Source organism: Gorilla gorilla, chromosome 13 (assembly GCF_029281585.2).
Source record: "Gorilla gorilla gorilla isolate KB3781 chromosome 13, NHGRI_mGorGor1-v2.1_pri, whole genome shotgun sequence".
NCBI classification, from domain to species: Eukaryota; Metazoa; Chordata; class Mammalia; order Primates; family Hominidae; genus Gorilla; species Gorilla gorilla.
In genome coordinates, this window is record NC_073237.2 from 112,726,944 (window position 1) to 112,753,978 (window position 27,035).

Here is a 27,035-nt window from a genome sequence, read left to right on the forward strand (position 1 = left end):
GACATTCAGGCAGTGCCCCATGCAGAATTGAGATGGCAGGAGAGCAGGATGGGTTGTGCCACATAAGGTATTTGCAAGGTAGACAAGGGTGGGTAGGAAACAATAGCAGACGGAAGGAGCAGTGAGCATGAAAGCACAACATACGATGCCTTCACAAATGCAGGCAATTTAAACTGAAGTTCAAGGTTGGTGGTGGTGCTCTGGAGAGCAAGAAACTGGAGAATTAGGCAGAATTAAGGCTGGGAGGGCTCTGGAGCCAGCACAGGAGTTTGCATGGAAGCTGAAGGTCACAGGAAGCCATTGCATAAATTTTTGCATTGGTGGAGCACAGCCAGCTCCTCTGGCCTCATGTCAAGTTTCTCATCTTATTATAAGCCTGAAAGGGGTAGAGAATATATAGCTTGTTCTTAGATCTTTCACAATATGGGCCCCCTGCACAGAAACCACCTGTGATTCTCCATTTCTGTTCGGTAAAGTCTAAACTACTTAAGTTGGCATTTAAGGCTCCACGCTTTATCTGTGTTACCAGCTCATCTTCCCCTGCTTCATGCCTTGAGTCATAGAATTAGAACCACAACAGGCTCTCCAGCACACACTATATTTTTCATCATTTGCACACGCCCTTCCATCTTCCAGGAATATCTTCTGTTCCTTTTCTGCCTGCAATTCCAGGCATCCTTGAAAACCCTTTTCCATATATCATCTCCTCTAAGAGGCCTTCCCTGATTGTCCCCTCATAACCAGTTACTCTTCCTTGTGTACTCACAGCACTGGTGTGATATTTGCCCTGCCTCACTGAACACAGTCACACTGACATGGCTGGTGGATCACATGACTGCCATTCCCACTAGATCGCAGAGGCAGGCACTGGCTCTCTTCACTTCTGCACCCCACAGAGCTGGGCACAGATTGGACACTAACGAATCTTACTTGAATTAGCTTTCTGAAATTCGGAGGTTGGAAGGGGACTTCAAGAAGGGATTATGTCTTCAAGCTGCATTTGCCTAATGCTTTGCAGAAGATTGAGAAACTATAATTCCCTATTTTAAAGAATTGGGAGGAAAGCACAGATATATAAGTATCCCCATATCACCTTCTTCATGCCATTATTGTTGGAATGGAATGAAATGGAATAGAATGGAATGGAATGAAAGAAAGAGAAGATACGAAAAGGAAAAGAAATGTCTTGGAAGAAAAAGCTTCTCAGCTAGACACAGATTATTATTTATGACAGAGCCCTGACATAGGATACTTTCTCACTATTTAAGAGGAAGTAAACTTTAGTGCTCCTCATTAACCCATGCTGCTACTCTCTGTGTCATTCAAGGAGCTGATGGGCTCCTACCCTCTCAATTTAAAAAAAACTCCCACACACAATCAAAACTATAATTGGCTCTGATTGAAATTTCTGAAAGACTACTAAGCTTGGACTTGGGAGTTTGGCATTCTGGAAAGCCTTGAACAAGTTTCTTCCTGGTCTGAGTCCTCAGTTTCCCCATATGTAAAATGGAGACACTAACAATACCTCTCTTTCAGGGTGGTTGAGTTTCAACCATTGTTAAGAAATTGTTTTGGAACACTTCAGAGGTCTGGAGAGATGAAAAATTCTTTTCTGTTGTATTCCGAATAGCTTATTCAATTGGGGCTGGTGTCTCTCTTGGTCCTAACTCTGTTTCTCTGTTGTTCAGGGACTTGGGAGCAACGTCATTCATTGCCGGAAAGATGGCACCTGGAACGGCTCCTTCCATGTCTGCCAGGAGATGCAAGGCCAGTGCTCGGTTCCAAACCAGCTCAACAGCAACCTCAAACTGCAGTGCCCTGATGGCTATGCCATAGGTATGATGGGCCCGAGAGGGGAGCAGTAGGAGGGGCAATTCCTTCCAGCAATGCAGGGCTAATGCCTGGGTGGGTCATTGAACACCCTGGCCACATGAGTTCCTGTGTAGGCACTACAGAAAGAGAGATGAATTAGTGTAGACCATGTCCTCCCAGAAAGAGAGTCAGGGACAGGGATATGGTGACACAATGGTGGGTGAGTGTGCACAGTTACACCAGAATACAGAAAAGCTGTCAGGTGCCTGGTGGGGACACAGAAGACTCCCACAGGAAGGGATGCTTACATGGGGATTTGAAAAAGCTTGTCAGGGAAGAAATGCTATTGCAGGCAGAAGAAACTCTGTGGCTGAGGAGCAGGAGTTATGAAAGCACACATCATATTTAGGGAAGCAATAGCAGTCTGGTGCAGCTGCTTTTATTATTAATCTTAAAATTTGCATCATACTAAACATTCATGAGTACCTGATATAGTTCAGGCCCTTCATCAAGCACTTGAAAGGCATTATATCTTATCCTCGCAATAACCTTTAATAGATGAGGGAATCAAAACTTGAGGGGATAATGGAACATGCTCCCAAATCCTGAGACCCATCCTATTCCAAAGTCTGACTTCTTTCCATGGCATCTCAGCTGCATCCAAGATGAGCATAAACTGCATTTTCAAAATACTCTTTGTATGGTGACAGGCCAGCTCGAGAAATACACACAGTGAGAAGAGACAAGCTGGGATTGTATGCCAGGGATTTGCCTCGTTGAAACCAGGTGTCTGGACACATGCATTAATCACCAGCACCACAGCTTTCCGGGGTACTCAGAGTGCATGGAGTGTGACCTCATTTAAGGGCAGTGATGCTGGCCTTTTGGGCTGATTCCCTAATTGACCATGATGAAAAGCCTAGGGAACTGAACGTCCTTTCTCCTGGCCAATATGATTTATAGAGCAATCACCAGGGGTGTCTGGTGTAGAAGGTTATCTGAATGTGCATAGAGCCAACATGATCTTCATCCAGCAAACAGAGAGTTATCACTGCATGTCCAGAAGCAAGGCCTGTGTGGTTGGAGAGGGAAGGTTCATGGGGACTTTCCATCCTTTTTTGAAGATGAAAACACATGCCCTCAGATAGCAGAAGTTCTTCACCGTAACTTACAGTGGGAATCAGCACTCTTGTGTTTAGCCCAGGACACTGGCTCCTGCATGGGTCAGAAAACACCAAAACACATGATTGCTCTCGCTGATGGTTTGGAAGGTACTTTAAGATCTTATACAGCCACCAATTCATGAGATGCTGACCAGGAGTGTTGCAGAGAGATGGGATCTTATAGGACCTGCTAATATAGGCATTCTAGAAGGTTGGGCAACAAGTATTGCCATGGTGGGCAGCATGGGCTGCATCATCCCAAGGCCAACACTTTCTCCTTTCCATCATTCCTGATAGGTGTGCGTGGTCCTGAACAAGTATGTCTGTGATGGGGTCCCAACCTCCAGCTCAGTCAGAATATGCAAGTGAATATTCATTCATACTCTTAACTGGCATTGAGTGGCTCTGTGAGAAAAAGCCTAATTAAGTGACCTTTAGGGAAAACCTACAGAAACAAATTTGCTGCATATCTATACCCACTGACACATTCAAATATATTCACATGTGCATACATAAACGCATGCCACATGCTGAAATGCTTCATAACCAAACAGCCCCAAACACACACATCATATAGTAAGCTCATGCCTAACACCTACACATCAGCCAAATACCACACAAATGCATCCCTCACACAAACATATACACACACAGGTAGCACATAAACCTATACACAGCACTCACATGCAATACATACAAATCTCATACTTCAACAAACACAAACACATTTTATGTCCCAAAACATATCAAACACACAGAAAGACGCACAAAAGGCAAACAAACCTCACAGATGCATTTACATATTTTATTCATATGTCTCAACTGTACGCAAATGAGTACGATACCTGGCTGTCTTCTCTCCATCAGAACAGTGGAGAAAGAGGGGAAGGGGTGGGAGGGTGGTATTTCTTTACCCACTGAGTGTTTTCGTGGTCAAAGCAGAAAGGGAAAGAAATCTATATGATATTGCAACCTGAATTAACTCCCCTTTCCTGTACCCCAAGTCCCCACGGCTGGCACCCAGATGTCCATCTTATAAATGTGATAACCCAGGGCAGATGATGAGTGCATAGGGACACTGGAGGAGATCAGAGAGAAAAAGCCACATAGGGAGACAGGAAGACTGAGGGTGAGAGTGAGAAGCAAGGCAGGAGAGCAGTTTTTGCTCATCCACTCCTCAGCCCCAGCTGTATCCTCGCTTTCCTCCAAATGCACCTGACTTCCACCTCCCAGGCTGAGCCCTTCCCTGAGGAGAATCCACTTTGCCAAGGAGAGGGATTTGATCACTGGCCTTATAAGCAGGGGTGAGATATGTGTCGGGCTTGGGGGCTGGAGGGCACATTCTGGAGTCACCCAGATCAGCTCCCCCTGCGTGCCTCCCCCAGGCCACCTGGGGAGGCTTCTGTGGCAGTTATGAGCCCTCAGAAAGTTGCTGCTGCTGCCACCAGGGCTGCCACCCTCCCCACGCCTCCCGGGAAGGAGACGCGGAGGCCTGGTGAGATCACCACTCTGTAAGGATGCCAATAATGGCTCATATATCACAACACAGCAGCCTGGTCCTAAAGCCCCAGAGCTGGTGTGGGGGAGGAGAGCCTGGGGGAGGGAGACGCGGAGAAAGAGAAATTAAGACATGACCGCTGCATAGGACAGCAAGTGTCTCCTGTTTTGACCACCATCTTTTTTTTTTCCTCTCTTGGGATAAGATAGCCTTTGTCTATTTCTCAGAGGCTGCATTTTTTTTTTTTCAAAAGGACTTTATTATCACAGCCTTGTCTCATCTTTGCTCCCTAAAAATTCCTTTAGAACTGGTCTCATGATAAAGCACACTCTATAAGCAGTTTCTCTGACTGCTTAGGGATTTTTGCTCCTTATTCTCATCACTCATCGTTTTTGTCTGTTTGTGTTATCCCCATTTCTTGTCTCTCCTCTGGCCTCTCACCATCTCTCCTGTTTCGATGGCTGCCTCCTTCTCTCCTCTCTCTGTGTGGCTGCACTGTCATCGATTGTGGGGCCTGGAATTAGAGATGTGGCTCTCTCCTCACCAGCTTTGTGCCCTGAGCTTTGCGCCTTTTGGCTCTCCAACCTGTGAAACGGGTGTCATGTACATATGTATATTTGGAAGGGGGCCTTTAAAATAGCTAATACATACATATGTATATTTGGAAGGGGGGACTTTAAAATAGCTAATAGAATAGGATATTTAAAGAAAAGAGTTGACTTGCTCCTAGTGTTTGGAGGGTGGTTTTGATACTAAGACAGAGAAATGGCCTCTTTCAGGCCTAGTCAGATTCTGACAGGTTGTTTCTTTGCCCACATGAATAAATGCCTCTTTGGGGTACTGAGTACTTTCCATGGACTAGGCTTGATTTTTCAGATGACCTCAGGATGTGTGAGGTCAGGGTAGAGAATGAATGAGCTGAATTACAGTCAACTTGCCAACCCACAGCCTGGAAGTCAACTGTCTTCACCCAAAAGTTCCTGGACCAAGGGCTTCTATGTAGTAGCCCTATCTCTATTAGTCATTTACCCCTTCTTTGACTCATTACCCGATTTTTTTATTCCTTTATCCATTTAATCCATAACTTACTCATTCACTTATCCATTTATGTACTTACTTCTTCCTTCATAAGATACCTAAATGCATATTCATCAGTCAGTCATCATGCCATTCATTTATCCATTAATCCACTCATTTCCTGATCCATTGATGTACTTATTCACTCACTGTCTCTTGCACTCATTTTACAAATACTTATTGAGTGCCTATAATCTGCCATGCATAGCGCCAAGCTCTGGGCATAGAATGGGGAGCATGGGTAGTGCTAGCCCTATAGAGTTACAGTCCAGCAGGGAAGAGAGCTATTGATATCACACTCACCAAGCAAACAGGAAATGGTCATGTGACAATTCTGTCATGGGCACCTAGGAGGGGCTTGGCCTGTCAGAAAACCATGAAGGTCTTCTCTGGGCAAGTGGCTTGGAATTGAGGTCTGTAAGATCATTAAAAATGCACTTGTTGGAGTGGGAAGGGTCTTTAAGGCACAGGGAAAGGCAGGGATGAAACCCTGGGGAAAGAGAAGCTGGTATTGCATTTATGTGCTCATCATTCACTCGGCCAGTGCTCACTGAGCTCTACCTGGGTGTCACACACTGGGTTAAACTCCGAGATGAATCAAGCACATCTGATGATGGAGTACTCTCACTCAGTTGTCGAATTCAGGGCAAACTTCTTAGAAGAATTGAACTGGCCCTTGAATAATGGATAGAATTCAGTTATGGGAAGGCAGATTGGGGGACATTTCAGGAGATGGGATGAACAAGAGAAGAAGCACAGAGGATGAGAATTGTGGGACTCAGATGGAAAACCAAGTGTAGTTCAGTCCGGTTGAACCAACCAAAGAGTGAAGGTGGTTAGTGAGAGAGGAGATTGACCAGACCGCAGGAGGCACTGAGTGCCCAGCAAAGGGGGCTGTATTTTGTTTTGCATGTGGGGAGCCTTGGAAAGGTGTTTGAGCAGAGAAGGAGCTTGATCAAACTAGGGTCAGAGTCAATGAGTGTGGCAGCAGGAACCAGTCAGATGGGAGGCATGTGAATGGAGTCAGGGAGACCAGAGGTGGCCCTGTCTGGCTTGCCTTTTCCTTCCCACTGCCTTCAGGTTGGGTAGCTGAGTCCACTGGGGACCAGGGAGTGGGAGGGCCCACTCTGCAGGAGGGCAGTTTGCAGATGTCGAGGGTCTGGGGCCTGAGCTGCTGCCTCATGCTGTACTTCCCTCAGGGTCAGAGTGTGCCACCTCGTGCCTGGACCACAACAGCGAGTCCATCATCCTGCCAATGAACGTGACCGTGCGTGACATCCCCCACTGGCTGAACCCCACACGGGTGGAGGTAAGTGACCAGGGACATCTACCCACCTGCAGCTAAGGGGGAGGGAAATGATATTGTTGAGCACTTGCTATGTCCCGGTTCTGAGGTCATTCTTTCACATATATTATCTCATTTAATCATCACACCTGCCCTGTGGGTGTGTGTTGCAGGGAGGTGGGGTAGAGTCGGGAGGAGACTTATTCACAATCATTTCTCTAGTCCTTAATTATTTAATACTTTCTCTCTGTCAGGTCCTATGTGAAGGGCCTTTTATTTACTGTCCACTAAATGCTGATGTCAGCCTAGGAATAAACTGAGGCACCAATAACAGAGGTAGGGAGCATAGAGCCAGGTTTCAGACCTGAGTCTGTCTGGCTGGAAAGTCCATACTCATAAGGATGGTGTTGTGTGGCTTCTCTGGTGCCCTCCCATGTAGCCTTCCACTTTACATAGCCTAGGTTTCTGGTATCCTTCTCCAAGCTTTACCTGTTTTGGGGAAAGCAATTAATAGGTGTCTAGCAAACTAGTAACATCGGTTGTTTGTGGAGAACCTGCCACGTTCATGTGTCCGGTGCTTGGCACGAAGACTCCATTTCAGCCTCAGCACAGTTGTATGAGAGAGGGGTCATTGTCTGCATTTTCCAGTTGTGGACACTGAAATCTCAGAAGTGAGGTGATAGGCCCTGAACCAAGGCTTGAACCCAAACCTGAGTCTGAGCCCTGTGTGCTTCCCACAGTGCCAGGCCGGCGTGCCCCCAGCCAGATGACTACAGAGGCCCCCTCCTCAGGGCAGTGTCAGTTTGACTTCAACGTTGGCTGTTCCCACTCGTCTTTGTGTCACCCAATCAATTGGGGCCCCCAGAGCTGATGTGGGCCCTGCTTTTCTCCCCCAGGACATCGCAGGTCCCAGGCCTTATGTGTCACTCTGGGCACTGGCTCTTCACCCTGGAGAAACCGAAAGGAGGCCGGGGTTGCGGGGTGGGCGAGGTTCAGCTCTGTGTCTCTCCAACCAGCCTACTGCCTGGGGTGCTGAAAGGCCATGGAGCCCAGGGAGCTACTGTCTGCCTGCCTGCTGCAGATCACACTCTGGATAGCTGGGCAGAACCTGATACTGGGTGTACTGTTTCTCAAATGCGCTGAGGGCACGATTGCCAGGGCTTACTCAGCACTCCGGGTTTATAGACCTGGCCAGACCTCCTCCACTCCTCTGTGCGCCCCGGCATGCTCCTCCACTCCTTTCTGCTTCCTCTTTCTCTTTTGCTGTCTCTTTTTCTGTCTCCATCTAATTTTTTCCTATCTCTGTTTTTCCACTCTGTTTCTCTCTCCTCCCTTTTCTGATATACCTTTCCTCTTGTTCTGTCTTCCTCTCTCCCACACTCTCCTTTCCATCATCCACTGTTTCTCTCTCTCTCTCTCTCTGCCTCTGACTCTCTGCATATCTACAAGACAGCCCTATTTCCCAAACCTCAAGCTCTTTCGTCTGTTTCCTCCACCATTCCTGAACCAGAATTCCTGCACAGATTCCCCTGAATGCCCCAGTGCACCCTGATATGCTCATATACCCAGGCATGCAGGGAGCCCACATGTCAGAATCTCAAGGCAGCTAGAGATAATCAAGGACAGGTTCCTCATTGTACAGATAGGGAAACTGAGGCCTATAGAGGAAGGCAGCTGGTCCACACAGGCAGCACAACTGGAACGACAAGCTGGACTTGTGATTGGCAGCTCTTCCAATACTACCAGCTCTCCTTCCTTTTCCCACCCGAACTCCCACATACCCGAAAGCAGGTGAGTTTGACTCACACACAAAACAGACACAGGAGACCTCCCTCTCACCCCAGTATCAGAGATCTTCTTGGCCTGGACCAGCCTCCCACTTAAGACCTTTTTCCTACCCCCTGGGCAAATTCCCACCCTTCCCTCCGTGGGCCCTGGGCACTAAAGAGTTCAGTTATGATTCACTGTGAAATAAATCCAGGGATTTGAAAGCCTGCAAGCTGCCCCCCCTCCCCACCATTGCCCACCCGCTGCCTGCCTGCCTTCCCCATCCCCCACCCAGTTCCCTGGTCTGCCTGCCTTTATTGATGCTGGCCTACCGAGAGAACCATAATGAGGTTCAGACCTCCACTGGTCTCTGGAGGCCTCATTATCCAGGAGGAAAAAAATGTGGTAGAGAAAGGGAGGAGGGCGAAGGGCAGAGATTGATGATTTCCAGGAATAAGGCAGAAAAGCTGGCCTCTGCTGCACCCTTGCCCCTTGTGCGGTGAGAGCTACAGAAATAGAGCTGCTGGTGCCGGCATTTCCAGGCCAGAGGAGGCCCTGGATAGCTCCTCTGCTTTCTGAGGGTCTGCCTGCGAGCACCAGTGCAATTTAGATAGCTGGGGGTGAGGCTCTGCTCCAGCTGCTGCCACTTTTATCCCTGGGGTAAGAGAGTGAGAGGCAAGAACTGGCATTTATTGGGCACTTGCTGTGATCAGGCACTGGGTCAGGCACTTCCTATCCTTTATTTCCACCTCCACCCCCTACCACACACGTACGACCACACACATATGTCCCTATCAGGTGGGTATTAGTCTCTTCCTGCTTCCAGTGGAAGTAATGGAATCTCAGAGGTGGAAGCCACTTGCCTAAGAGAAGTTGAAGAGAGACCCAGGCCAGTCTGATAGTTTACTTCAGCTATCCCTGCAGCCTCTATGAAATGTAGAGTAATAAAGGCAATACATTTAGTGATGGCTTACCAGGGATGTGCTGGCAAATAGTTAACAACTGGCTCTCCACAAACATTAGACTCTGATTTGTAGCATTTTCCAATTTCTGCGACATAAATATTCCTACCGTGGCAGATTTCAAGGTTTCCAGGTTGCTGTCACTGAGCACAAAGTTGGGAAGATCCAGGCACTGTTGGCTCTTGCGAGCCTATGCAAGCCAGCTGTGGTCCACCACTGACACTTAGCCAAGACAGACTCTATTTTAAGTCCTTTGCATATATTGACATGAATGAAGAGAAAGATGACTGCTTAGATGAGTGGAATGTCAACACTGAGATCACAGGTCATGATGAGGACACCAGGACAGTGAGCTTTGTGAAGGCAGGACCATGGTCATATTAGTTACCATAGTACCTCCCTTGGTGCCTAGCACACAGCAGGTACTTGCTAAATATTTGTGATTGCTGAGTCAGATGACCAAGGTTCTAGTGTAAGCTCTGGTGCCTTCCTGCTGTATGTCCTGGAGCAAATCCTGTCACTTCTCTAGGCCACAGTTTACCCAGTTGTGAAGTGAGAGCTAGGCTTCACTCAGGAGTCACAAACTGAAATGCCACCTGAACCAGGCAGGTGGAGAAATGAGCGAAGCAGGCCAAACATACTCTTTTGTATATTAAATACTGAGGCAGCCGGGCGCAGTGGCTCACGCCTGTAATCCCAGCACTTTGTGAGGCCAAGGCAGGTGAATCACCTGAGGTCAGGAGTTCGAGACCAGCCTGGCCAACATGGTGAAACCCCGTCTCTACTAAAAATACAAAAATTAGCCAAGCATGGTGGCACACATCTGTAATCCCAGCTACTCAGGAAGCTGAGTCAGGAGAATCGCTTGAACCCAGGAGGCGGAGGTTGCAGTGAGCTGAGATTGTGCCACTGCATTCCAGCCTAGGCAACAGAGTGAGACTCCGTCTCGAATAATAATAATGATAATTAAAAATAAACACTGAGGCATATTAGTAGTAGTAGTATTTACTGTAAATATTTTGGAAAGAAAGACTTGCAGAAAACTATAACACCCATACACATACTACCCAACTTAATAAAAACTTTACAGATACTGTTGAAGTTCTTTTCTATTTTTCTTTTTTTCAATTTTTTATTTTTATTTTTTTTAGTGGAGATGAGGTCTCACTGTGTTGCCCAGGCTGGTTTTGAACTCCTGTCCTCAAGTGATCCTTCTGCCTCAGCCTCCTTCTTTTTTATTGAGCTATAACTTACTTCTTTAAGTGTAAGGCATTATAAATTGTTTTGTGTACACTCATGAAACCACTACTCATATTAGGATGTGGACCTGTCCAAATCTTCAGGGAGTCCTCCCTCCCCAGGCCAGGCAATTTCTCCAGCACCAAGGTAACCACTGTTTTGTTCTCTATCACTATGGATTGGTTTTGCTTATTTGTAAATTTATTTGTAGACTTGGTCCCTATCACTACGAATTGGTTTTGCTTATTTGTAAACTTCATATAATTAGAAATCATGAGCCATTTTCATAAATGTGTTTTCAACTTCTATAAAGAAAAACACAATGTACCTTCTTTTTTGTGTCCTAAACCTTCTTTTTCTCAGTCCCCTTCCCTGTACATGCACTTTTCAAAGTGATTAGAGGTACAGAGAACTCTTCCTCTAATCTAATAAACAAAATGACACAAACTCAATAATAGGTGGAAATGCCCCTCAGGTTCAATGCTAGAGAGAAACTGCAGGGAATGGTGGGGAATATGGCAAACTACGGAAAACACAGTTGTTGTTTTTCTGCTTCCAAAGGGGGACAGCATTAGCCAAGTGCAGCAATGTGGAAATGTGGGCCTCCTGTGGCCAAATTTTTCATTTTTTCTTGGGTACAAGAAATCTGGAGTTCTTAAAATTTGAAATCTTTCTTTTTTTAAAAATTTTGGCAACTAATTTTGACTTTTTTTAAACACTTGTATGCCAAACCAAACATTTCTGTGGTTTGTGTAGCCTAGAAGCTGTTGGCTTGCAACCTTTGGATGAGATAGACTATTCCAGTCTGGAGATCTAGAACTCTGGGGTGGCAGCCTGTCTCCCATCAGTTCCTAAGAAATAGATCCAATTTGCTCACACATCGTCCCTTGCCCAGGGATGCTGAGAGTGTTTCACAATAGAAAGTGCATCTCCCTATCCTCAGAACCTTATAATTCCTTTAGGTGCTGAAACCTTGGTTTTTATAATAGCTTCTGAAAAAAAAATGGGAGGCGGAAAGAGAGGGAGGGAATGACTTAAGGAAAGGAGAGGTAAATTGCCATTTACTGACTATCTCTAATATGTAGACATGGTTTGCTAGGCAATTCTATATATGCCATTTCATTTTGTCTCCATCACTCCCCAGTGAGGTAAGGATTATCACGTTACAGATGAAGAAGCTGAGGCTCAAAGAGGTTGTCATTGCCCAATTCACATAACGACTGTGGCAGAATTAGCTAGCTAATTGCACTGCATTCCATCCTGCAAGGGCAACCCTCATACATGTCTTTTAAAAATATGCAACACATGCAGACAGAGAATGCAAAATTCATTTGTGAAAAGAAGGTAGTTTTGTGGAAAGCCCTGCCGAGTGTCTAAAGGTCAGAGGTCGAATGGTTCTGAGTGACTGTTAAGTCCAGTCTAACTGACCTAGAGATGGAGAACTAAGTGCACTGGAGGGGAAGCCCATAGACAAAGAGATGCAGCCAGAATCTACTGATTTTTTTTCATTCATTTATGGACACGCTCATACATTCGTTCATTTGATTGTCCATTTGTTCATTTACTTATTCAATAAACATCGACTATGCACCTCCAAGCAGATACTCTTCAAACACTAGGAATACGAAGTGGGAAATGCCTAGGCTTTTAAAAAGCTTACCCTGGAAAGAAGCCAGAAACTCAGTGGCTGATAACAGAAAGCAAATAATTAATACTACTAATAATAATAACTGATATGATTCACTCATAGCAGGTCCCAGAAATCAAGGAAAAAAGCTAAGGGAAAAAGGGCTTATCTTAGAAGACATCCAGGAGGGGTGTCAGATCTGAGCCTCTGGATGAGGGGGCTCTCTTAGATGCTTTCTCACATGTCTTTGGCTCTGCTTGGGGCCTGTCTTCTTGGGCCTTCATCTTTTAGATGCTCTACCCACTCCAACATTTGTCTCAAAGGGCCTCTCCACCTTTCTGAACTTTGGTCTTCCCATCGGTCAAAAAAGTAAGCTATTTTATACTTACAGCTTCAGGGGATGGTATACTTTGAAGGAGATTATGGCGTTCAAAGCCTAGACCTTAAAACCAGATAAATGTGGGTTTAATTGCTGACTGTCACTACCTATGTGTACGATTTGGGGCAGGTCATTTAACTTCTCTGTGCCCCAGTTTTCTCTTGTGTAAACCAGAGTCAAAAATAGTACCTATCTCATAGTTACGGTGAGAATTAAATGAGATGAAAGCTCTGAGCCCAGGGCTTAGAGCATAATATTTATTAAATAGAGAATTTTGTGCTGATGAGGATGAGGATACTGATGGTGATGACGATATTGACGTTGGTGGAGGTGGTGATGTTAGTGATGGTGTTTTCATGCTGGTGATGATGGTGGTGGTAGTGGTGGTGCTATGATGATGATGATAAAAAGAAGATGGTGCAGATGATGGTGGTAGTGTTCGTGGTGGTGTTGATGATGATGATGATGGTGGTGATGATGATGGTGGTGCCAATGGTGCTGATGATGATGACAATGATGATGATGGTAATTGCAACCAGGAAGAAAAGATAGTCTATTATTCCTACCACCAAGGCAGGAAATGAAAGCCTTCTTACAAAACCTGATCTGAAAAAGCTCTGGCTGGGCTAGATGTCTCACTGGTATCAAGAGGAAAAAGGCTGACATTTGAGGGGCCCCATCTGAGATCTCCCAAATTCTCCTGTAAACAGCCTAGCCAATCCTTCAGCTCCCACTGCCTGTCCCCTTTCCCAGTTCTAGCACACAGAGGGGTCCTGTAGTGAGACAGGTGGGGCGTGCAGCCCTGAGTAATAGTGGAAAATCCAAAAGCCTTGGAAAGATAAATAGGCTTATGCAGATAGTATAAAAGTCCTTTTTCCAAACTCACGTCAGGTAAACCTCAACTGACAGAAACTTGTACAACCACACCAAGACACTCCTACAGATGGATTAAATTAGCTCTCAAATAAACAGGGGAAGGCATGGGCATCGAATCCCTAGTGGATTCTAACTCTGCTGTTTTCCACTTCTTGAACCTTTACCAAATGCCCTCCAACATCTCTGGATTTTGACTGGGAACAGACTCTCATACTGAGAGAGGAAAATCTGGTTAAGAGAATGAAAGCAGGTGATCCTCTTCACCCAGCCCCATGGCTGGGAGGCAGAGGCGGAAGAACGTAGCTTAATTGAAAGGAATACTGAAACAACCCAAATTCCCTCATTTGTATTTGTATCACATTCCTTCATGTATTTCTTCACTGTGCTCCACGCTTCACCCTGGAAGGATACAGAAGTGTCTATAACTCAGGACCTGCCCTCAAGAAACTTAAGAAATTGGTACTAGGTTTACCATTTTCACATCATTTATATGAATGCACCATCTCAACAAGTCTATGACGTTTTCAGTACCTATCTTATGGATGAGAGAACCAAACCTCATAGTGGAAATGTACAAAGCAATTCCAAATCAGAATTGCAACCACATCTGTCCTATATCATATCCCATGACTTTTCCCATACACCACTTTATGCATGTACTGGGGATGGGTAGACAATTTCAATAGAAGCAGTAAGACGCAAGACAGTAGATTTCACATTGCAAGACTGATTGGAAGATCATCAAGTTAAGCTCTTTCTCCAAGGTCTTTGATTTACTTGAAGGTTGATAGTGGCTACATTCAGCCTATACAAAACTGATCCTCTAAACTAGACTTGTTTAGAGGACAAGTCTAGTGCTTGACCTTAGATGATCTTCTGATGCTCTAGAAGACAGGAAGACAAGTAAAGAAATTATTGTCCACTGGTAAAATCATCTCTATTTTGAGAAGAATCTGTTCCTTTATAAAATAAATATTTATTTAGCATCCCCTCTGTCAGGCATTGCTAAAGGCATGGCATATCTAATGTGAACCTGAGATTCTATGGAGCAGAGAAGAAAGGCACCCAATCCAGTCTTGGGGTCACCTGATTCCCTTTGTCACAACCTCACCAAGAAGCCTAATTACAATTTGGCTACCATATAGGTCTGCCCTCAGGGAGAGAATAGGCTGTTTACGTGGATTTTCCACATTTTGGCCCAGGTGACTCTTCATTTTTTAATTAAAATTAATCAACTGGCCTCTCAGTCAGTCGAACAACCTCTGATCATGTGGACTTCCATAGTTGGTTGTTCACAGTTACCTGTCACTACATATCTAAGCATGTACCATTTTATTTTATTTCATTTTATTCTTTAAAGAAATAATTGTAATCTGGCATGAAAACTGGGGCATCTATGGAGAATAGAAAAGGAACTTCCAGGATTTTTTTTTTGAGATGGAGTCTCGCTCTGTCGCCAGGCTGGAGTGCAGTGGTATGATGTCAGCTCACTGCAACCTCTGCCTCCCAGGTTCAAGTGATTCTCCTCCCTCAGCATCCCAAGTAGCTGGGACTACAGGCATATGCCACCACACCCAGCTAATTTTTGTATTTTTAGTAGAGACGGGGTTTCACCATGTTGGCCAGGATAGTCTCGCTCTTTTGACCTCGTGATCCGCCTGCCTCGGCCTCCCAAAGTGCTGAGATTACAGGCGTGAGCCACCGCGCCTGGCCAAGCTTCTAGAATTTTTATGGTAACTGTATTCCTAATACTATGTTATCGTTCTAGTCTTATTTAGCTTTCTTATTTCACCCACTTTTAAAAATATCATCATGTTGGATTTTATGTTATAAGCTTTATTTTTTATTTATTTATTTATTTTTTGAGACGGAGTCTGGCTCTGTCGCCCAGGCTGGAGTGCAGTGGCGCAATCTCAGCTCACTGCAAGCTCCGCCTCCCAGGTTCACGCCATTCTCCTGCCTCAGCCTCCCGAGTAGCTGGGACTACAGGCGCCCGCCACCACGCCCGGCTAATTTTTTGTATTTTTAGTAGAGACGGGGTTTCACCATGTTAGCCAGGATGGTCTCGATCTCCTGACCTCGTAATCCGCCCGCCTCGGCCTCCCAAAGTGCTGGGATTACAGGCGTGAGCCACCGCGCCTGGCCTGTTATAAGCTTTATTAAATCATTTCTGAAACAACTGGTTATTTTCAAATCCTGGTTTCTCTACCGAACAGCTATGGAGCATGGGGAATTTACTCTCTTATGACACAAGATTAATGCCCACCTCACAGCATCATGGCAAGAAATAAATAAGATAATGCATACGGTAATTAGCACAATGAATATACTCAATATATTTTAGTTGTCATTATCTTCATCATAATTATTTTTAAAGAGGAGGCTATAAATAAGTGCGTATAAGCTCTGCCTAACGGGGCTAGGAAAAGTGACAAAGAAGACATAAGTTTTGAGCAGACATTTAAAAGATTCTCAAAGTGACAAAATGGGGAAGGGCATTCAGGGAAGGGGAAGAGCAAGAATGAATTCACTGTGGGCAACCTCAGGGAACTGTGGGCAGACCAGTATGACATGGCAGCAGGTGACAGCAGAGGGGTTCTCTGCCTTTCCAGGGATTTGAACCATAGGTTGGTTCATAATAGCTCATGTGCTCTCAGACTGTAGTGTGCATTGGAATCATCTGCAAGGCTTGCTAAAATGCAGCGTCTCAGGGCCTGGTCTCAGAGAGTCCAATTCATTAAATCCAAAGCAGGTCTCAGGAATCTGCTGTTAATTTAACACACTCCCACGGCAATGCTGATGAAAGTGGTCTTCAGCTCATGCTTTGAGAAATGCTGCTCCACAGTTTTCTCCCATCCTCCTGCTGCAGCCACACACATGTATGCACACATACACACACACACATGCAAACATACACATGCGCACGCACACACACACACCCCCTCCCCCCACCTTATCCCAACTCCACGAAAGGGTCGAATATTAGTCGAGAATTTTCTGAAGGGCCTTTCTGATCGTGTCTCTACCCTCCAGTTCTGCTTCTCCTCAACCCTTGTTCCTGCCAGGGAAATACAGAACCATGACACATGCGGTGAACACAAATATTATTTTAATCTGATGGCTCCTGTTATTGCAAGTACTCGGGCAAGTTCTCCATGTAAAAGCCAGGGTGAGGTCAGGAATTGGAAGGTCCCAGAAGAGGTGGGGTGGTTAAATGTGATGCCAACACGGAGGTGGGTCCCTCCCAATCCCAAGCCCATCTGACCTCTCTCTCCCTCTTCCCACAGAGAGTTGTCTGCACTGCTGGTCTCAAGTGGTATCCTCACCCTGCTCTGATTCACTGTGTCAAAGGCTGTGAGGTGAGTCACAAGGAAGGCACTCCTCAGTTCCCTGGAAATAATCCTGCTGTTGTTATTGTTATTGTTATATTAATGTTGGCTATCCTTTGCCATACCTACTGAGTGTTGAAAATATCCATTTAGCAGACTTCTTGGACAGGGATTAGCAGACTTATTTTACAGATGATGGAATTGAGGCACAGAGATATAAAGAAACATACTAAAAAGCATAGGGAATGGGTAATGGAGTTGGGTTCCAAGCCAGGCTTTTGTGGCTCCAGAGCCTGTGGTCTACAAAATATGGGATCTGTAAGAAAGGAAGGGCAGGGGGCTATAATGATTTACCGTCTAGAATATGCTAATGTTGGAAATTTACCAACATTGTTACATTTAACCTTTACAGAGTCATGTGAGGTGGTTTTATTTTTAATTTCCATTTTACTGATGACCTTTACTTGCAGACCTATTCCTTCTGCCCCACATCTTAGGCATTTACTCATGCCTCAACCCCAGAAGGAATATGAATGCCTTAGACCTAACCATTGAACTGAAGTGAAAGAGCCTTTATAACCCTTAAATTCTATGACTTCACAGTTGAGCCATTCCTTACAGCTTGGAATTATAGAGATCTGGCTCTGTGTGTCAGTGACAAGCTTGGGAGGACTCAAGGAGCATGGTTCTTGGGAGATCAGCTGTGTCCTGAAGGGAGGGCTGTCCACGGAACTCAAAGACATTTCTGCACATCACTCTGCCCCTTGTGGCTCTTCCCAGCTGGCAGTGAAAAAGCGGCCCCAAATCCCTTCCAGGTGGATGGCCAAATCTCTGTGGTTCATCCAGAGCCCACTGAGGCAAACGCAGGTGAAAAGGATCAGACCATGCCCTAGAAAAAGTCGTATCTGATGAAACTCTTAGAATGCCAGAACCAGAAAGACTCTTTTACCTAATCTCAACTAATCTTTTATTTTTAAAATGGGTAAACAGAGACCCAGGCAGTGGCTGGATCTAAAATTTGATGGAATGCCAAAACTGGGAAGGCTCTTAATTTGATCTAGCTCTATTTTCTTGGTGTATAGAGTAGAAAACGAGGGCCAGAGAGGGGATGGAATGTCCAAGTTTGCGCAGCATGATAACCACAAAGACAAAACGTAAGCCCAGCTCTTCTAACATCCAGGCTGGTGCTTTTCTCCTGCTGCCTGCCTATGATCCATTCCCTGATCTGTGTCACAAGACAATCCCTAGGTTACACATTTTTTTCTCTGCATTGTTGAGGGATTTCCTGAGGGCACTTGACATTGTACTTGACTTTAGGAACCCCATTCTCCCAGGCTTCAATTAGGAATGGCAAAATCAAAGCCAAGGCCCTGTGGCTGTTGCTTACTTCTGTCTTTTTGGATCAATCCAGCATTTTGGGAAAAGAAAGCTTGAGTTACCTGGGCACTCATTCTGCTGAGTTGGCGGTCTGGGCAACCAGTGTGACAGCGGAATTCAATCCCTCCTTGGACTCAGCAGTGAGACCCAAGAGACCCTCACCTGTCAGACTCTGAGCCCTGCCAGTGATGTTTATCACCTTTGCCCTTGCAGGTGCCCCTCATCTCCTGTCCTCTTTAGCTTTGTTCTAATAGTGCCTTGTCTGGAGCTGAAAATTATGCTTAGAAGACATACAAACTCTGGGACTATCAACCTTGAATATCCAGAGGTATCCAAGATAAAGAAAGGGTTTGGGGACCCCTGAGCCCCTGTTTTCTGCACCATGCTGGGTCCAAAGTGATCATTCACTCACTTGTTCACCAAAGCTTCACTGAGAACCTCTTATATGCCAGATACTGTTCCAGTTCTGGGAATACATTGGTGTTAGTCCACTGAAAATAGTAACTATGCTCTCCTTGAGTCATCTATGATATCTTCTTGCCTGTCATCCATCCATCCATCCATCCATCCATCCATCCATCCATCCATCCATCGTTTTACTAAATAAACATTTATGGAATCTATATTTGATAAAGTTTTGCAAAAATACGAGACATTTTGCTAGCAATCTAGGATACAGAAATGGATGATGCTCACAGTATAGTGAAGGAGATAGACAATTAAAGAGAGAATTTTAAAATCCTGAAGAGCTATCACAAAATCAAATACAAGAGGCTATGGCAGCAGACAGCATCCTGAGGCTATTAGGGGTGGCATTTTGTAGAGGTAACATTTGAGCTAGATCTTGAAGGATGGTTTATTTGTCTGAATGCATTACTAGTAGAAGTAGCAACATGAGATAAACCAGAGACAGAAGAAATCTCTAAGTACCAGAGCTTTTCTCATATTGTTCCCTGTCTCTAGAAATTCTCTCTTCTCCACCCCCACCTAATTAACTCCTACTCATCTTTATGATCTCAGCTGAAGCATCATTTCCTCAGGGACTTCACTGAGCTCCCTGTCTAGATCAAATCTTTCTACTCTTTAATAGCATCACATCCCTCTTCTCCATAGCTCTTATCAGAGTTGAAATTGGTTAATTAGATGTGTGATTATGTGATTAAAGTCTGTCTCTTCACCAGAGTATAAGGTCTGGAGGGGTAGGAACTGTATCTATATTAATTCACTATTGCATCCTTTTCCTTAGCATAATGTGTAACACATCATAGGAATTAAATACATAGGATGGAATAAGGATAAATGGATGGATGGATGGATGGATGGATGGATGGATGGATGGATGGATAGGTGGACGAAAGGATATGGTTGCAGGAAAGAACATATACGGTAGAGTAACTAGTGATGGGACTGGATAATTTTTTCAGGGCCAAATAAAAAAGTATCACCTTCATTTAATTTTTCTCTTTTCCCCTAGCTACTTCTTTATCAAGCCAGTTCCCTTTATTCTAAGGAAGGGACAATTAGTCTCCATCATTATTCTGTTCATTTATTACATAAAAAAGAACATAACCCACAGGCAGATCTCCTGAGGCAGGAAGGAAAAGGGTTTATCGTTTGTTGTTTATACCCCACTGCTCTAATGTGGATGTGATGTGTTCATTCTGGTGGTCACACAGCAGAGTCACACCTGAACCCACAGCCATATGCATGCACACCCACACAACTGAGCTCAGGTCTTCCTTGCTCTCAGAGCTCTGTCTAGCTGTGATCTTTTAGACCCTAGTAGTGGAGTGATGAAATGAAATCTGGCATCATGAGTTCAGGGTGAAAAGTTTCTGTGAATAAGAATTTGGAACAGAGAGGCAAAAGCCAGGAATGCCACATGGGATGGAGCTTGGTTCTTTCTGGAGCAGTGAGGATGGGAAGGGGAGACCACTGGATCACAGATGGCATGCTTGGGTGCAAAGGTCTTAAACAAATGATGTCTCTTTCCCATGAATGAGTCACTGATCTTTAGAGACCCCAACCAGCACTTTAATCAGAGTGGTTTCACTTTCATCTGCTTTCTATATTGAAATGTCACACAATATGGCATTTGATGGTGAGGAGAGGGGTAGGTTCACTGTTTTGAGAAATCAATGGACTAATCTGGCCTCTTTATTTCATTAGTGGGGGTCCTGAAGCCTAGAGGAGATAAGGTCACTTAACCAAAACCATGAAGTAACCACCCCATTGGCTGAGGTTGGGAGGACTAGAACCCAGGTTTTCTCAATCCCTGCCAACTGCCCTTGCCACTATGCCGGTACAATTACATTCCACTTCAGAAACATTATTAAGAGCCAAAGTTGTGTGCAGCCTTAAATGAGGTGATTGGGAGTCAAAGACAAACTAGACATTGCCCATGTCCATGAAGAGCTCACAGTCTTGCACCAGCTACAGAAACATAAACAGACCACAGAATACAATGTGCTAGCGGTTGGGATGAGGAAATACAAGTGACTGGGGAATCCAAGAGGCTCCTGGACTTTCCCCTAATAAGGCTCTGGGTTCAGATAAATAATGGCTTGACTCTATTATCTTTTCTTCATCTTGGGAGTGTCCTGGGGTGGAGAAACACATAGAAGAAAAGAAATAAATCAGTATATGCCAGAACAGCCAAGAGTGATGAAGTAAAAAACCATAGAGCCAACTTAGATTTAAATCACTTACTCTGACTGTGCCAGTGTGATTTTGGGCAAGTCCCTGTCTTTGAGTCTCCGCATCTTCATCTGTAGAGTGAGAAAACCAATACCTACCTCACTTATTGTTTGGAGAGCAAAAGAAGAAAACAAACATGTAAAATGTGTGACATCAAGTACATCTGCCCTCCTTGTGAGAGGGAGCCCACTATCACACACAGACCATGGTGCCAAATTCCTATGAGTTCTTACATTTTATCTTAATACTTCTTGGGCAGTTTACATTCAGCTTCCTAACATATTTGCATATATTTTATTACAAATTACGTTTTTAATTACATACTGCTGAAAAAAGTGGGAGAAGGAGGCTCACATTTCCTGGTCATTTCTTTGAGTAAAATGAGCCCTCTTTCAGGAAGATGTAAGCCATCTATTTTGTGGTTTTGCATACCCAAGCACACAAGAGTGTGTCTCTCAGCATAACCATACTCTAGTTGGAAAAAACTGGGTAAGAGTCTTTATGAATGGTAGAAAGAAAGATAAGAGTCTTTATGAATGGTAGAGGTGATAACTCATTCAAGGGGGTGTTGGGGATGTGAAGCCTGGCCAGCTAATCATGGAAGGCTGTGAAAAGATGACAGACACCCGAAGGACTGCAGATGTCAGCTCCCACTCACTCCAGGATGCTAACAAGGCCTCATTTCCTGCTTCTGTCTCCCTTTCCAGCCCTTCATGGGAGACAATTATTGTGATGCCATCAACAACCGAGCCTTTTGCAACTATGACGGTGGGGATTGCTGCACCTCCACAGTGAAGACCAAAAAGGTAGGCCAGTGTGCACTCCTCGGCAGCTGCCTCCTGCCCACTTCTCCAGCTTGTGGGGCCAGGATCACTCCTTCATGGCTGGGCAACCCTTGTCCTAACTCTGCCAGCACTGTCCACACGCTTTCTTTCTTTCTTTTAATTTTTATTCTTTTGGTCAGTAGTTGAACTAATATCATAGGCTGGGCCCTGGTTGATTTTTGCAGATGTGGTTCTCAAAGCTTAGAATCGGGTACGGAAGCAGGTAATAAAACCGCAATAAGTACTTTCGGAAAGGAAGGACAAAGTGCTTGGGGGGCTAGGCAAGGGGTCAGAGAAGGCACTGCAGAGCAAGAGGCATCTGCACTGAAACTTGAGGGATAAGAGGAAGGGGTGAGGAGGTGGTCAAAAGAACGGTGTCTGGAGCAGGAGACTGGCATGTAAAATCCCAGCGAGAAGACACATTTTTAGGGGGTAGGGCTGAAGTCTAGGAAACAGAAAATAGTACATCCCTAATGAGGTCATTTACAGTCTTTGAGCATTTTGTTATCTATGATCTTATTTGTCATACCTGTAGAATTAGAGAAAGATGGTCATGGTCATGGTTTTTTTTCTTTATATCAATCAGGACACACCCAGGAGTGATTCAAGTGTTTATAGTAAACCAAAGAAAAGCATTCGATAGATGCACATTAACCCCTCACAGAAAAGTGGCCACCTCCATTTTTCTCCAACTGCCGCTGAGACCAGAGTGAGGAGCCCCAGCCAAGGGTTGGGAAGGAGGTGGTAACCCTGCTAGCCTGGGCTGAGAAGCGTTCTTGTGATGAATGAGTTAATGGAAAACTATTTCTATTTTTATATTCATCTGCAATCAGAGCTGAAAGATCATTTCATCTGTGTCATTTTAAAGAAGGGGGAACTGAGTTTCTGAGACAGGAAAAGCAAAGAATCGTAGTCAATCATGCCTAAAGAGCCCTCTATGACTATCTTGGCCCAAACGTTTCATTTTATTAATAGGGGCACTGAGGCCCATAAAAGAGGAATGATTTGTCCCAGGTGACAAAGTGAATGATAGAAAGAGTGAGGTTCCTGGATTCCAATCCCAGTCCCTTTATTTTGCAACATCCTTAGGAGAGTTGGTTTCTTCAAGAAATAATCTCTGACCCAAAATACAGGAACAAATGGGACAAGACCCAAGGAACACATTCTAATCAGATGGCTGTTACTGAATCTTTTGGTTGAGGAATAAAATTTCTGGAATTGTCCAGGATCAGTCAGTCCCAGGTGGGCAACAATTTTCAGCATGCCTACCCTTCTTTGGTTTCGGTTTGGTTTTGATTTTTGATAGGACACTGCAGACGTACAATTTTTGCTTAAGTAGAGGAAAATAAAATTCATTTTCTGTTGTTAAGGAATTTTATCATTTTTTTCTAATTATGAAATAATGCATATTGGAAAATTCAGAAAGAAAGAAGAAAACAAAAGAATTCACTTATTATCTTAAAAACCAAAGAAAACCACTGCTTTTTATTTTGGTGTATTTTATTCTGTGAATTTTGTTAAGTAAGTGTGAGGGTATTTTTGTCGTCTGTGTATATATCACTGCCTTTCTAGCTTGCAATCTTGTTTTGCTTAGTTTTGTTTACTTAGCACAGGAAATCTTAGACACAAGAATTATTTGCGCTGAGCACAGTGGCTCACGGTTGTAATTCCAGCACTTTGGGAGGCCAAGATGGGTGAATCACTTGGGACCAGGAGTTGGAGACCGGCCAGAGCAACACAGGCAGACCCTTGTCTCTACACGTAATAATAATAATAATAATAATAATAATAATAATAATAATAAAGTAGCCAGGTATGGAGGCACAGGTCTGTAGTCCCAGCTACTTGGGAAGCTGAAGCAGAAGGACCACTTGAGCTCAGAGAGGTCGAGGCTGCAATGAGCCATGCTCATACCACTGTACTCCAGCCTAGGCAATAGGGTGAGACCCTGTCTCAAAATTTAAAAAAGTTCTGATAGTAGTATAAACTTCTCAGCTGTATTTTTTTGCTGCATTGTTGTTTATTATATGGCTGTGATGTATGCTAATTTATGTAACCATTTACTTCAACTTTTATTTTTAACTTTTGGATTATTTCTTTTTTCTTATAATTTTAACTAAAATGATGCTCATGAGCGTCTTTGCACATAAAATACTTTTATAGCTCTAATTATTTCTTTATAGTTGATTCTTACAATTGGAATGCCAAGGGAGGGATGTAAGCATATTTAAGGCTCTTGATACCTGTTTCCAAATGAATATAGTGAACAATATTATCTATTTTCTTCCATTGGAGTCAGCCACCTTTGAACGTGAATGGACGATGAAGTTTGTATTTGAAATAGAAGTTTTTACATAATTATGACTCCATCTGACATCAACGGTTGGAGAAAGAGCAGCTCTGTTTAAAATAACGTTCCTATCTATTGTAACTGAGGTACTAAAATATAAAATATGAAGCTGATTTTTTGACAGAGAACTTTCCAAAATGGATTCCTCTCTCTACAGAGTGCATTGTGGGAATATGAAGTCATGAGACCAGCCTCGCCAAGATGGTGAAACCCCGTCTCTACTAAAAATACAAAAATTAGCCGGGTGTGGTGGTGGGCACCTGTAATCCCAGCTACTTGGGAGGCTGAGGCAGGAGAATCGCTTGAACCTGGGAGGCAGAGGTTGCGGTGAGCCGATATCGTGCCACTGTACTCCAGCCTGGGTGACAAAATGAGACTCCATCTCAAAATAAATAAATAAATAAATAATAATTTGGAATCTGCACCTGAACCTCAATCTCATGACTTCATATTCCCACAATGCACTCTGTAGAGAGAGAATCCATTTGGAAAGTTCTCTGACCTCATGATCCACCCACCTCAGCCTCCCAAAGTGCTGGGATTACAGGCATGAGCCACCGCACCTGACCAGATTCCAAATTATTATAGTAACTTTACCATATACATATATTTGAAAACCAAGCCACCATTTTGGCTCTCTGTTCCCATACTCAGTTCCAGTGCAGCAATTTCAGACTCCCAGGCCCCAAGATAAGCACAGACTCTTCACTAAGGAACCCCAGAACCAGTTCTTTGCTAGCTCTGAATGCATTTCATACTGTTTTTTCCTCCTTGTCTACCCACATTATAAATGTAGTTAGGCTTTTTGTGTTAAGAAATCCTCTTCTTCCACTTTAAATTCTTGTTTCTTCTTGTTGGCTGAGGGTGCAGAATGCAGATGGCCAAGCTGCCTTCATCCAATGAGGTGAATCTCCATTGAGGATCTCTGTGTGCTCAGCACCAGACCAGGCTGTGGACAGTATTTCTGCCCTTGTGAAACTTGTAGTCTATTAGAGGAGCCTGTTATTAAACAGGGAGTCACACAACTATTGCATTTAATTACTTTTGTGGAAGAGGCAATGATGAGAAAGTGTGAGATTTTATGGAGAACAGCATGAAGGTCCGAGAAAGTTTCTCTGAGGAAGGGACATTTACATGGAGATCTTAAGACTGAACAGAGTCTTCCTGGTGGAGATGAATAATGGTTGGGGGTAGAAGGGGAAAGGTCTCTTAAAACTGTACATGAAGTATGGATTAGAGAGACTAAGGACCTCCTTTATGGCAGATAGGACTTTGCCATCATTATTTCAGTTGTGGACAGGTGTTTGGGGCTTTTCAGATGCAAGATTCCTAGAAGTCTGACTTCTGGAAAAGAAAAGTGTCTCAAATTAAAGTCACACTTCCTACAATTTAGATTTCCCAGTTTGACTTTTAAGGGAACTCCAACTTCTTGAAACTTTTCTCCTCTTTCTTGGACACCCCCAACTACTCCCTGCAGTAGACTGGCTTAAACGTGGTGCTAGATGGATAAAATAAATAAGAACACAAGACTTCCCTAAGTGAACTATTGCATATTTCAGACACTCTGCCAGACACTTGGCCTCTGTTATCCTCTTTAATCCTCTTGTCAACACAGAGAGGTCACTATTCTTATTCCCATCACACAGATGAACCAGTCTGGGCTTAGAGTACATATGGGACTTGCCCAAGTTCACTTGGCAAATGAGTGGGGAAGCCCAAGTTTGAACCCAGTTCTATCTGACTCAAAAGTTCTGCTTTTTCTCCTGCATGGTGCTGAGTTTCAGAAGAAGAAAGCATGCAGGGTGCCTGTGTCCTTGGCACACCTTGGCATGACCCTCCCTGTTCTGGTTGGAAACATTTCACCGTGAGCCCAGACTGCCAGGGAACTTTGGCAAAGAGGAGAGCGGCTTTTCCCAGTAGCAGCAAAGATGGGGTGGGGGGAAGATAAGTCTCCCAGCCTTCCCATCATCCCTGACATCCCTGGCAGCCCAGAGAGGAGTTTCCCCTGGGCATCCACAGAACAGAAGAAAGTTCTGGTTTTTGTTTCCATCTTCCACCGCAGGAAGCCTCTCAGAAAAGGAGAGAGGTTACTTTCCTTTCATGCCTCTGCCCTTACCTGCTGGACCTGTTTAGGTCCCACTTGTCCCCTCAGCCCCAGTCCCATATCAAGAGACAATCCCTTCCCTTACACACCCGGGCTAACGCTCAGAGAAACTCACCCCTGGGTGAGTTTTGAGCACCTTCCTAAATCACAGGAATTCAGTTAACTGAGCACTTAATATGTGCTTCGCTGTGGCCTGGATCTCTGTGCATGTCATCTCACTTACTTAAACTCCAGAATAATTCAGCCAAGTAGAACATTGAGGTTGAGGGAAATGGAATAATTTGTACAAGGTGATTGATTGATAGAGCTATGTTTGGGATTTAGGATTTCCTAACTGAACAAATGGTAATAGCTAAGAGTTAGTTATTGCTTTGCTTTACATGTCATTTCATTTCATCAGCACAATAACCCTGTTGTAGATGTTGTTCTTTTTTCTTTTTCTTTTGAGATGAAGCCTCACTCTGTCACCTACTCTGGAGTGGCTCACTTCAGCCTCAACCTCCTAATAAGCTCAAATGATCTTTCCACCTCAGCCTTCCAAATAGCTGGGACTACAGACACACACCATCACACCATGCTAATTTTCATATTTTTTGTAGAGAAAGCGGTCTCCCTGTATTGCCCAGACAGACTGGTCTTGAACTCCTGGGCTCCAGTGATCCTCCAGCC

At 44.4% G+C, this 27,035-nt stretch overlaps 1 protein-coding gene across 1 annotated transcript in view; it reads left to right on the forward strand.

The window, feature by feature from the left end:
• Window positions 1–27,035, forward strand: part of PAPPA (pappalysin 1) — a 243,348-nt gene that overhangs the window by 206,829 nt on the left and 9,484 nt on the right. Inside the window, exons 18-21 of the mRNA XM_031014724.3 lie at window positions 1,689–1,836; window positions 6,750–6,859; window positions 16,973–17,044; window positions 21,796–21,894. Of these exons, the coding sequence (XP_030870584.1) occupies window positions 1,689–1,836; window positions 6,750–6,859; window positions 16,973–17,044; window positions 21,796–21,894 (429 nt within the window). The remainder of the gene's footprint in view (window positions 1–1,688; window positions 1,837–6,749; window positions 6,860–16,972; window positions 17,045–21,795; window positions 21,895–27,035) is intronic.